The sequence below is a fragment of the Trypanosoma cruzi genome, genomic scaffold (assembly GCF_000209065.1).
Source record: "Trypanosoma cruzi strain CL Brener 1047053517129 genomic scaffold, whole genome shotgun sequence".
Lineage (NCBI taxonomy): Eukaryota > Euglenozoa > Kinetoplastea > Trypanosomatida > Trypanosomatidae > Trypanosoma > Trypanosoma cruzi.
In genome coordinates this window covers 78,591-90,134 of record NW_001849547.1, presented here as the reverse complement: position 1 = coordinate 90,134, position 11,544 = coordinate 78,591, and the positions used below count along the sequence as shown (strand labels likewise).

Here is an 11,544-nt window from a genome sequence, read left to right as displayed (position 1 = left end):
AAGCAAACTGCAGTAGAAAAAATTTATTCTGTCGTGAATGTGAGTAGGAGCAACAGTCCAGCTCACTCCTCACACACACATATACTCATTTTCCTTCTCTGTCTCTCTGGGTATATAAATATGTTTATAAATTTTTTTTTTTTTTCCTTTCCCCCCCCCCCCCCCCCCTCAACGCCCTTCTGCAGACACACACAGAGAAAAAACAACAATAACAATAATAAGAAGAATTAAATTTTTTTTTTTTTTTAAATACCTTCAATCGGGTCATACACATACGTATACATACATACATGCAACTATATGAATATGGATTATGTATATATTTATATATAATATATAAACTTTATTTCTGTTTCTAAACCATTTCTGTATGATTAGCAACCCCACGTCGTAGCAATTCAGATGCTCTAACAGTTGGATTAACAGGTGTCAATGTTCCATTTTGCATCTGACGTACCCGTCGTAAATGATACTTGCGTGCCTCTTGTAAACTATCAATATTGTTATCCATCTCTTCCAATTGCTTTGACGCCTGCGCAAGTACAGGTTCAAGTAGCTCTAATTGTCGCAGCTTCTCTTCAATACTCGCCTTTTCACGATTATACTCCAACCGAATCTCTTCATTTAGTACCTCGGAATGAAGGTTCCTTTCCAGCTGTTGCAATCGCATCATAAATCCATTCATAGCATCCTTCCATTTCGTCATTCCACCTGCACGCTCTTGTGCTTCTCTTACAGAATCCCTTAATTCATCCCGATCTGCCGTGAGCTCGTCCAGTTCCTTCTCCAAATTAATCAGTGATATTAATTCTACATCAATTTCCTTCTGAAGATCCTCTGACAAGCACACGGATGGCGTATTTGATGCATGTGCCTGCTGTGTTGTTGTTTTTGTTGGTGTTTGTTGCCGGCGATTTGCAACACCTGCCCCACCCTTTTTGACGCGTGCTATCTCCCGTTCCTTCCTCTGAAGCTGCACTTGTAGTCGCGCCACCTGCGCCTCAGAATCCCGCAATTTCTTCTGCAGCTGGTTTACCTCCTGCGAGTGGGAAGCAGACACCTTATGTAAACGCTGTTGTCCCTCCCGCAAGGCATGACGCTGACGGTTGAGCTCGTCACTCATCTCCACCACCTGTGATTGCAGCTGTTTCATCATCTCCGCATTGGCTTCTCGTCCGCTGATAATTGTCGTTGCCTCCTGCACCTTCCGTCGGTATTCCGCCGCCTCCTCTTCAGCCTTGCGCAACCGCAATTGGTAGTGCGTCTGCAACTTTTGCCGCTCCTCTTCCTTCCCCTGACGTTGCATCTGCGTTGCCTCCAGTTTTGCCTCCGCACGTGCCAATTCCTCTTCCAAATGACGCTTGACGTCCTGCATCTCTTGCTGTCGACGCTTGGCGTACTCCAACTCCCGCACGGCATCTTCGTTCTGATTTGTCAGTTGATGAATCAACCGCTCCTTCGACTGAATCTCACGAGAGAGATTTTCCAGCTTCGACTCATCGATGTTGTTCCTCGACACCGATATGATCTCATGAGGCATGGAAAGCCGCTCTGCATCCACCGCCTCTTCTGCCTTCGGCACCTGCGGTTCGTCATGCTCGGCTGGGTTTTGAGCCAAGTATGACGTGTGCCCTGCCCCATCCTCTCCCAAATTAGCATCTAAAAGCTGTGTGTTATCTGTTTCTATGGACTGGGAAAGGCGACACCGTTGTTGGGCTTCAAGAGTCAATAAACGCTTTTCAATCTGTTTACGTTTTTCAACTTCCATCATTGCAGTGTACTCTGCGTTAAAGAGGTCCTCTTGAAGCCGTCGCGTCAAGTTACGCTCACGTGTAAGCAAATCCTGCAATTCCCCCAGTTGGGTCTCATCAACCACGGGAAATGAGTACATGATGGGGAGTTGTTCCTCTCTCAACTGCTGTTGTGCCATTCCCAGCTGCCGCCGAAGACTCAAAATTGTTTTCTCAGCCTCCTCTAATGAAGAAAAACCAGAGGCCACTTGAAAAGGAGTGGTGCGAATGGCCTTGGCGCGATCCGCGTACTTCAGTGTATTCAATGTCTCTTCAAACGAAGATACATCCGGTGAAACACAGGCAATGATTGTTGTTTTAGAGTTCCCACTCAACATGGGCTGTAAGAGACGGGTAAGTTTCGAGGTGCGGTACGGGACGTATGCCTTTCGCTCGCAAAGGGCCACAATTACATTTCCCAATGCGAGAAGCCCCGTGTTGATACTGATGCCTTCGCGTATTCGTGAAGCCACTTCACTCCCCTTCGCCTTATCGTTGGTTGACATACAGTTTGATTCGTTCCCAAACTCCTCCAAAGATCCCCTCCTACGCTGACGACCATATGTCTTCTTGAAGCGCTCACTTCCCGCCAAGTCTACCAAACCAAAACGTGAGACCACCCCATTGTGTGTGAGGGTAATTGTGAGTAAAGCGTGTGAGCGGGAACTTGTGGCGTTCAGCATCGTGGAGGCTGTGCGACGGTTGGCGGATGAGTTCTCCACCCACGCGAGCAGTTCCTCCTCGCTCTCCACCGCCACCTCGGAGAGGCCCTGAATGTACACCCCACACCGCGGGTCTTCACGCAGCGATAGCGATGCGACCGACGCCATTGCTATCGATGAGGATGAGGATATTGTCGATGCAATGAGATCACAGATGTTTTCATTATATAACTCGACCGCTGAGACGCGAAACTCCGGTTTTTCCCCGCCCTCCGCAGTGACATTCGCCTTTAAGGCAGCCGACATGCGGCGCACAACATCGGACGACAGGGAGGACATGGTAAATGTCTTTCCTGCACCTGTCTGTCCATAAGCAATGGTGGAAACCGTGTAGCCATTCACAAAAGCAGACACAAGTGGCATGGCAACAGCGTCATTTACCGTATGCGACATTGTGTCCATGTCAAAGACCTCATCAAAGGCAAACTGACGCTCGTCACCAATAACAACCTGATTACCACGCACCGTCAAACAGCGACTTGACCCTTCATTGGGCAAAAAGGGACGAACACGTACTACAACTCGTATGTTTTCCATATATATATATATATATATATATATACAAGAGTATCGGGCAACTGTAATTTTCTTGTGTGTGTGTGTGTGTGGGATTTTATACCGCACTCTACACGTCTAAAAGATAACCCCACAGTACAACAACAATTATATATATATATATATATATAAGGACGAGTATATTACTAGTGGAGAACGCTAATAAAAAAAAAAAAAAGAAGGAATAACCCAACAACAACAAAAACGAGTTAAAAAAAAGAAAAAATAAAAAATACAACGGAGGGAAGAAACAAGTGAAGGACCAATGTGAGAAAGAGAAAATAAATAAATAAATAAATATATAAATATATATATGTGTACATGGTCACTGCCTCAATAAAACACAAGCATAGTATTACAAGAAACGAAGAGTGCGTGAATATAAAACAGTAATACACCCCCCCTTTTTTTTCTATTATTATTACTATTATTATTAATATATAGATTACGTCTAACATGCTGTCAACGTCGTCGTGACGAGTCTAAAATCGCACGGTGATGGTTGATCATAAAGTCTACAGGACTTGGCTTGGCACTTTGCACTGCGGCAGCAATGCCATTGTCGCTACTGTGGAGAAAATCCTCATGATAATTACGATGATGATGATGGTGCTTGTATGAAGGAGGTGACGCCGATGCCACGGAGCGCGGCGAGACCGAACTGGCGCATGATGGGGCTTGATACACCACAAACTGTATACCATCCATATCAGCTGAGGAATCATCACGGCTTCTCGGTGAAAACAAAGCACGGGACTGTCCCTCACTTCGCAAGTTCCGCTGTTTCCGTTGATGTGAAGATCGAGGCTCTGAAGCCACGCTCAAAGTGTGACGCGAGGCACCATGCCCGCCTGGAGGCACCACCTTTGGTCGCCACCAGTCCTGCGCCTCCTGCTTGCGCCGACGCGACTCTTCCTGGCGTAAAATGTGGGCCTCGTACCCGGAAACGGCTGATGCATCGTGTGCCGGCAGCGGAAACACGGGATCCACTGTGGGGTGAAAGGAACACTCGGACAACTGCGTGCGTTCCAACTCCATCCTGGCCTGGCGCAGGCGCTGAGCCCGTTGAAGTTGCCACATCTCGTTGCGATCCGACACAGAGAGTTCACGGTCCACCCGGCGCTCCGGGGCGCGTCCCACTTTGGGGTGAAACGTACACTCCGCCATCTCCCTCGCCTCCACCATTGCACGACGTCGTCGGATCTCCTCATCCATGCGTTTTTGAGAGCGTTTCCACAAGAGTTCCCTCGCAGCCGCCGCTGTCCGCGCGTCGCTATCGCCCTGCAGCAACTGCAATTGATGACGCCACATCTTTTTGGAAGCGGCGTTAAGACGGGGTTTAAATGTGCAGTTCTCCTTCTCCTTCCTCTCCCTAGCCTCCATGAGACGTTGCTTTTCTCTGGCGTCTGCGTGTACATCGCGCGAGGAGGAATGAAGGCGTTGTGTCGGGCTCTTTTGTCGGGCCTGTTCCATCGCTTCTGACCTCTTACGCTCCACGATAAGACGAGACGTCTCACTGATGCGGGGAATACCCGTCCGATCATTTTGCAAATCTATTTCCATCCGCTTACGCCGCATCTCACGCAGTTTCGAGGCGTCATTACGATACAAGCGCTCATACACCAGGGTGTTCGGATCGCTGTAATAACCCCTGGACATCTCTAGCGATGCTGGAGCCACTCGCGGCGCAAATGTACATGATGTGTCCTGCGGCGTTCTTCTGCCCTTTCGCCCGTCCGCTAGCAAACGGTCCACTACGTTTCCGGATCGACGTAGTTGCTTGGCGTACTCCGTAATGCGCGGCGTAAAAGGGGGCTGTGGCAGTTCTTTCTGCATTGGCAGATCACCAACATGAGAAAAGAAGGAGGAACTACCAAAGCTACTGTTCATGCCCACACTCTTTTCTGCCAACCAATACATGCGCTCCCGCCTTGCTTCCTCCTTCGCCATGAAATAGTCTTCTATACGTTGTCCCAAATGACGCTCGACGATGGACTTTTCTTGGGCGTATTGCGAGATGCGTGGCACCTCGCGCAGAGTCGCCAAGTCACGCCGCAACGCCTCTTCACGCAATCGAGCAAATTTCTCCTCCCGCTTTTCCAGCCACTTCCGGGAGACGTCCACCGGGTCTCGCGAGACAAGTGATCGCGCCCGCTCCGTCACTTGTGGCGCACGCATCTCCGCCGTCATCTCCTCTTCCTGACGTTTCCGGCTCTTCACCCGCTGCGCCTCTACAGTCTGAAGACGTTTGGCATGCAACTCGTGCAGACGTTTTGTAATGGCCTCACTTCGCCGAATGTTGGACTGCCGGCTCACCTGCTCCGCGTACCCCGATACGGTCGGCTTAAATGGACACTTCTTCCGTTCATCCTCCAGGTGTTTGCGGCGCAGTAGTTCCTTGTGCTCCTTGTAGCGCTCACCCGCGTGCTGGAGAAACGACACCACGTCATCATCACCATTCGAAACGCCCACCGTCATGACGGGACCGGCTTACCACAGAAGAAGAGGGCAGAAGAAAAAAAAAAATGAAAAAGAAGATGCAAAGACAAATAATAAACAGCATTACGGAAGACAATAATCTCATCTAGCCATTAACTCTTCCTCCTCCCTTCCCCTCTGCCTTTTTTAAATTTTGGTTTTCCCAGACAAAATGTAAACAGCGCATCCATGACTTTTGCTCTTCTCATGGGATGGCGCCGCTCCCCCCCGTTCATCTATCGCTACAGTTGCTGCAGCAAAGCGGAGGTAAACGCTGACGAATGTCCAAAGCGTTCCATCTCAAGCTCACGAATGTGTCGCGCTAGAAGGCGAGCAATGCTTTCAGGATCACCAGAAAGTGATTGCTGGCGGAGTTGCTCTAAGTGTCGCAACGTCGCAGCCTTCTTCGCGGCACGCATTTCACACTGAACCCCAACACTGCAAGTCTCACGCTTATCCGGTAGACGAGAAGCCTCAGCGTCTTCACGGTCTCCAAGCCGCATGTGGGTCTCCTTCAAAATCGTTTCCTTTGAATAACACACGGGCCGGGGTGGTAAAGCGGAGTCCCAGTCACATTTCCCTTCCAACACTTCACTGTAAATATCATCATCATCGTTACAGTTGTTCTTCGTGTTATTGTTCTTGCGTTCGCTGTTGCCGCTCCTGTGGTTGTTAACTCTAATAGCACATGAGTCGTACTGTGCGTCAATGAGACGTTGAATGGCTGTCAATCCGCCATTATTATTATCATCATCATCATGATTATTCACACTCGGGCTCAACTTCTCCGTGGTCGTTCTGGCCATAAAGTCACGCTGCAACGGCTCGCTATACAGCAGCTGGTTCAGTGAGATGCTTCGACGACGAGGCGGCAGGTCGCCATTATCATCCTCCTCGCAGTCATGATCACCATCGACAAGCAGTCCACCCCAACGGGTATTGTTTGTTTCGTCGTATTTCTGCCTGTACGCCGCAGATCTAACCGCATTTACCATTAAGCCATCCGCGTCCATGTCAATGCCATCTGTCCGTCGCATCTTACATTTGGGGATAAAACAAAAACAAAAACAAAACAGACCGCCAGTCCGACAATGAGGGGAACAGGAAAAAAAAGGAAAAGTGATAAAGGCACCGCCAAAAGGCAGGCAACAACAACACTAACAACAACAACAACAACAACGGTTTTTTTTTTCCTTTCCAAAAGGCCTTTTTTCTTCTTTCCTTTTTTTCCTCCTCATCCACTTCTTTCTTTCTTTTTTGCATTCAATTCACCACTTCTTCTTCTCTCCGCGGTGTTTCACGTCACTACCGCTGCTGGAGCACATCCTTCTCCATCTCCCTTCGTAGGGATTTCCTTCGCTCCTGCGCGTCCTCAAGGGCTTCAAAGGTTTGCTTGATGGGAATGGCCAGCGTCATGTAGCGCTCCTCCGCACGGGTGACACCAATGCGACAGACCCGATACATTTGATACAACATGAAGCAAACCGTCAGGAAAAGAAAATACACCAACGCATCACTGATAGCTGCCGTACTGCGTAGGCGAAGACGAAGACTAAAAATGCGCCACGCAAAGTAACGTCGAGCCGCTGCCAATCGGAGCTGCCGCACAATTCGCCAAAACGCCACCTCACGCGCCTCCCGGTCAATGTTGACTAGCCTTGTGTGGTAATGGAGGAGGCGCAGGCCCAACTGTATGTTTTTCTCCAGGGGACGTGTGGAGAGGGCCCGCTCGAGCGTCAGCCGGTCTTCGCCCTCCTTGCGGAGACGGCGGTAGAGGCTGTGAAGGGCGTGCGTGGACGATTTCGACGCCTGCGGCCGCCCACTTCCCCGCATTCCGCGGCAATAAACATCACCGGCGGCCACCGTCGCACACCGCCTCGGGCACAACATTCAAATCAAATTCCCCCCCACGGTCCAGGCCCGGAGGGAACCGACGCCCTAAAAAAAAATAATAATTATAAATATAAATACACACAAAAGAATGTTCCCGCTACTCAATTAAATTCACAACAACAACAACAACAACAAAATAAATAGAAGAGTGCAAAAAAGATGCGAGGTGCAAGAAGAACCCCTCCCTCCCTCCCTCCTTCCCTCAGACGAACACACCAAACACCACCCAGAGGCAGAGCCAATGATATCGATGAAAAATAAAGGAGGGACATTCGCCACCCACGTGGTCTCTATTGTTTTCATTTTTTATCATTTTAGTTTATATATATTTCTTTACACTCCTGCTCTAAGATGTGTGTTTCTTCTTTTTTTTTTTTTTTCTTCTTCTTCTTTTCCTCGTCGTTGCGTCTGACGGTCCACCCTAAACCCTCCTCCCCTCCCCTCCCCCAACAGACAGACGCAACCCAATAATAATAATAATAAACACACGCAGGCCGACCCTTTCCTCCCTCCCCCCCCGATAGAACAAACAAACAATAGAATGATATTACACATATGACATTTGGTACAATACATGTCATATATATATATATATATATATATATATATATACATGCATATGTGTCTATGTATGCATGTATATAAGGATGCTTTAAAATGTTCAAAAGGAGCCACACGTCATCCACTTCAAACAGAAGCATACGTAGATACACTGACACACTTACAAGTAGGTAATAGAAGAAAAAGAAACGAATAATAACAAAACGGCGGTATATATATATATATATATATATATATATATATATATATATAAAACAAAAACTTCAAGAACGAGCACGTCAACGGCAGATACAATTCAAAGGGAAAAAGAAGAACAAAAAAGAACAACAACAACAACAACAACAAAAACAAAAACAAACGTGTCTCACGCACGGGATGATTAGGATCGTCCTCCCTGCAGCTGACTGCGAAGGTTACCCAAAAAACTACTTGCCTCTGACATTAGTTTTGTTTCACGTTCTTCCAGGCTATCCCGCTGCTCCCGTAGGCGTAATTCCTGCTCTATTAATGCCCGCTCGTGCTGGGATATAAGATCCCTTTGTTTTCTTTGTTCCATCAGCTCGGTTTCCTTTTGTCTCGCCAGAGCATCCCTGTCATCCACATGTCGTTTTGCTTCGTCTAACTGATGCTCTTTCACGCGGACGGAGTTCTTGGCGTCCTCCACAGCCTTCTCGTACTGGTAACGTCGCTGTGAGGCCTCCTCCGCTTCGCGTGAGAGGTCCCTCCCCATTCCCTCGAGTTCACGCGCACTGTTGTCCGCATCCACAACGTTGCGCTCTGCCCCGCGCACAGCATCCTCCGCACGAGCAATCTGTCGCAACACATCGTCCACGTCCTTGGTGGAATCTCGAACCCGCTGCTTCATGCTGTCGGCGTCGCGTGCTGCCTGTTCGGCCGACAGGTGGGCTCGCTCTGCAGCTCGCCTCGCCTCTTCTAATGCCTTCTCCAGTTGTCGAACTTTATCATCCGCCCCAACAGCTTCACTGGAAAGAGCAGCGGCTCGGCGATCCAATTTTTCAGCCTCGCGGGCAATGTCTTGGGACTCTTTGCGTATCTCCTTCTCACGTTCCTTCGTGCTCATAAGCTCCTTCTCACATTCCTTCTTCTCACGAATAGCCCGTTCCTTTTCTCGCTTCGCATTGTCCATGTCTCTTGTTAAATCACGGAGTCGGTCTGTGCGGTCCTTCAGGTCTGTCTCCGCGACCGTGACGGCATCCATCGCGGCAACTACGTCTTGCTCTGCATCCTCCAGTGATTTGCGTGCTTGTTCAACGACCTGCTCCGCCTGCCTCACCGCCTGCCGTTCTGCCTGAATCTCCCGCTTGAGCTGCTCCTCATCCCAAAAAGCCTTTGAGCGGAAAAAGAGACAATCCGTCATGATGGGATAGAGACGACAAAAACGTTCAAATTCGGAGAAGGAAACAGTTCCATCCCGGTTTGTGTCAGCCTTCTCAAAGAGGTCCTCCACCGTCTCGGCCGAAAGGTCCAGGTTAAACGTCTGAAACCCCTGCTTGAAGTCTCCCAGACCCAAAGTGCGGCTTCCTTTCGAATCCAACTCGGCGAATAAAACACGATGCTTCTCTTCTTGTGACGCTTCAGCATTTATTTTGGGAACCAGCGCGCCGGATGTGCTTGTGTGAAGTGATGCGCGACGGAACGATTGGGACTCACTGCGTTGGCTAACTGGTGTACGGTTGCCTGTGTAGGCTGCAATCGTCCCGGCCTGAGGCACACCGCCGTTGGAGTTTCCACGCCCGACTGCCGAGGCTGAGTGAGTTCCAGGGTGACGCTGCGCGGATGTTGGTGGCTTTACTGCGGCTGGAATTTCCTTCTGGCTTTCCTTATGCCACTGGTTTTCTGGCTGAAATGCGTACAACTGGCAGTAGTCCATCAGCTGCCCCTCCGACGTCAAATCCACCCACTTGTTTCGCTCCTCGTCATATATCTTAATCTTGGCGACATGAAAGTTGTGTGGTGGAACGTTGTCTGGACGACGAAGTGCAATTTCATTTGAGAATGACGCTTCCGTGGCACGTGACACCTCCAGCAACGTTGGTCTGTGTGGGAAATTAAGTTCAAAGTTCACTTTACTGTTAAAAATATCAGCGGCTACATTAATGACCAACATTGGCCTTCCTTCTCTATGATGCTTCCCCCTTCCCTGCTTCAAGCGTTCCGTCTCCAGATCCCTTTGGGGGTGTCTTGTCTCGTTCTTTCCCTTCTCTTCCTCTCTCTCTCTCTCTCCCTTTTTCTTTTTTGTTCCCTTTTCGTTACTATTTTTTTTTTTTTTTTTTTAATGTGCGTGTAGATGCGCTGCGTCAATAAAACAAAACAAAAGGAAGTGAAGGTGAAGTTCTGCGACTCCAAATCCGGCGAGCGAGTGAGCGGACAGAAAGAATGAAGGGTTAGAGTTAGTGTCACACAGTCAGTTTTGTGGATGAAATAATCATTGAAAATAAAACAATAAAATATAAATAATAATAATAATAATAATAGTTTGGGTGGGAAAGAAAGCATTAATCCTCACATCGGTTGTCTCTCTCTCTCTGTGTGTGTCCACTGGGAAGATTTGGGCACATTTGCATGACGTCTCCTACAATATGCCATCGTATTGACTTTTATATACGTGTATAAATGTGTGTATGTGCACACTGAGGGAGAAAAAGGGGGAGAGGAGGTGAATTGCGGTGTGGCGTGTTGCTGTCGGGACATTTTGCAGAATTGCCAAATGAGGCGGACCTCGACAACGGCAACGGCAACGGCAGGAACAACACAAAAACAAAAAACAAAACCGAAAAAAAGGTCGTTTGGATAATATACGCCACTCACTCACTCAATCCTCCTCCTCTTCCTCTTCTTTTTCCTTACGTCAGTGTCATTTCTTTTTTTTTTTTTTTTTGTTTCAAAGGAGGAAAAGCTAAAATAATAATAATAACAATAATAAAACGACAACAAAGAGGGGGAGAAGACATTAAAGACTAGTGGCGTACCCACCCCCTTCTCTCCCATTCTCAGTCTGTAGATAGATAGATTCCACCACCCACTCCATTATTATTTAACCCCCCTTCTCCTTCGCTCAAGTAATTAACCGCACAACGCACAGCATACATACATGTACATACATGGAGTGCAGTGCAATACAGTGAGAGGGAGAGAGAGAGACATGCATGCATGCACACACAGACACACTCCGGAACCAAAACAACAAAACAAAAACGACAACAACAAAGACGGACGGGCAAAAAAAAAAAAAAAAGACAAAAAGGAAAAGAAGAAGAAGAAGAAGAAGCATCATAGCACTCTTTTTATGCTTTGAGAATAAATTAAACCGTGGCGTTTCAGTCTACGTGTAAGTATTAAGGTAATGCATGCATACGAGCACAGTTAGCGTAAAATGGGAAGCATAAATAAAAATAATCGCCCAACACACGCACACAAACAAAAACAAAAACAAAAAACAAAAAAGATTCGTTCAGCATTTACTGTGTGGCATATAAATATAAATAAATAAATATATGTATGTATGCGTACACATTGGCCAGCGC

General features: G+C 47.9%; 5 protein-coding genes across 5 annotated transcripts, besides 29 other annotated features; all 5 read right to left on the bottom strand.

Annotated features, from left to right (window-relative positions):
• Window positions 1-2,216: part of a sequence feature (heterozygous, non-Esmeraldo-like haplotype) that runs on past the window's edge.
• Window positions 112-145: a sequence feature (AT_rich).
• Window positions 226-252: a sequence feature (AT_rich).
• Window positions 267-339: a microsatellite.
• Tc00.1047053509023.50 (kinesin, putative) lies at window positions 356-3,049 on the bottom strand (the record flags this gene model as incomplete). The annotated part of the gene is made up of 1 exon (XM_811939.1): window positions 356-3,049. One exon carries the CDS (start codon window positions 3,047-3,049, stop codon window positions 356-358), a length of 2,694 nt encoding a protein of 897 aa, XP_817032.1.
• Window positions 2,217-3,060: a sequence feature (areas merged during assembly that could not be assigned to a particular haplotype. This can correspond to areas where the two haplotypes were merged or to regions with more than two copies in the genome that were merged during assembly.).
• Window positions 3,048-3,074: a microsatellite.
• Window positions 3,061-3,253: a sequence feature (areas merged during assembly that could not be assigned to a particular haplotype. This can correspond to areas where the two haplotypes were merged or to regions with more than two copies in the genome that were merged during assembly.).
• Window positions 3,177-3,198: a microsatellite.
• Window positions 3,229-3,300: a sequence feature (T-rich).
• Window positions 3,254-11,544: a sequence feature (heterozygous, non-Esmeraldo-like haplotype).
• Window positions 3,347-3,379: a microsatellite.
• Window positions 3,481-3,507: a microsatellite.
• Window positions 3,530-5,545, bottom strand: Tc00.1047053509023.40 (hypothetical protein, conserved; the record flags this gene model as incomplete). Its single annotated transcript, XM_811938.1, has 1 exon — window positions 3,530-5,545. The coding sequence occupies one exon, from the start codon at window positions 5,543-5,545 to the stop codon at window positions 3,530-3,532; it is 2,016 nt and encodes a 671-aa protein (XP_817031.1).
• Tc00.1047053509023.30 (uncharacterized protein) lies at window positions 5,788-6,582 on the bottom strand (the record flags this gene model as incomplete). The annotated part of the gene is made up of 1 exon (XM_811937.1): window positions 5,788-6,582. The coding sequence occupies one exon, from the start codon at window positions 6,580-6,582 to the stop codon at window positions 5,788-5,790; it is 795 nt and encodes a 264-aa protein (XP_817030.1).
• Window positions 6,598-6,618: a microsatellite.
• Window positions 6,692-6,725: a microsatellite.
• Window positions 6,751-6,810: a sequence feature (GA-rich).
• Window positions 6,851-7,435, bottom strand: Tc00.1047053509023.20 (hypothetical protein, conserved; the record flags this gene model as incomplete). Its single annotated transcript, XM_811936.1, has 1 exon — window positions 6,851-7,435. The coding sequence occupies one exon, from the start codon at window positions 7,433-7,435 to the stop codon at window positions 6,851-6,853; it is 585 nt and encodes a 194-aa protein (XP_817029.1).
• Window positions 7,485-7,515: a sequence feature (AT_rich).
• Window positions 7,552-7,573: a microsatellite.
• Window positions 7,618-7,642: a microsatellite.
• Window positions 7,797-7,832: a sequence feature (A-rich).
• Window positions 8,009-8,082: a microsatellite.
• Window positions 8,210-8,251: a microsatellite.
• Window positions 8,303-8,357: a sequence feature (T-rich).
• Tc00.1047053509023.10 (hypothetical protein, conserved) lies at window positions 8,379-10,127 on the bottom strand (the record flags this gene model as incomplete). The annotated part of the gene is made up of 1 exon (XM_811935.1): window positions 8,379-10,127. One exon carries the CDS (start codon window positions 10,125-10,127, stop codon window positions 8,379-8,381), a length of 1,749 nt encoding a protein of 582 aa, XP_817028.1.
• Window positions 10,220-10,252: a sequence feature (GA-rich).
• Window positions 10,246-10,294: a sequence feature (A-rich).
• Window positions 10,454-10,494: a microsatellite.
• Window positions 10,921-10,943: a microsatellite.
• Window positions 11,240-11,287: a sequence feature (T-rich).
• Window positions 11,432-11,463: a microsatellite.
• Window positions 11,491-11,516: a sequence feature (AT_rich).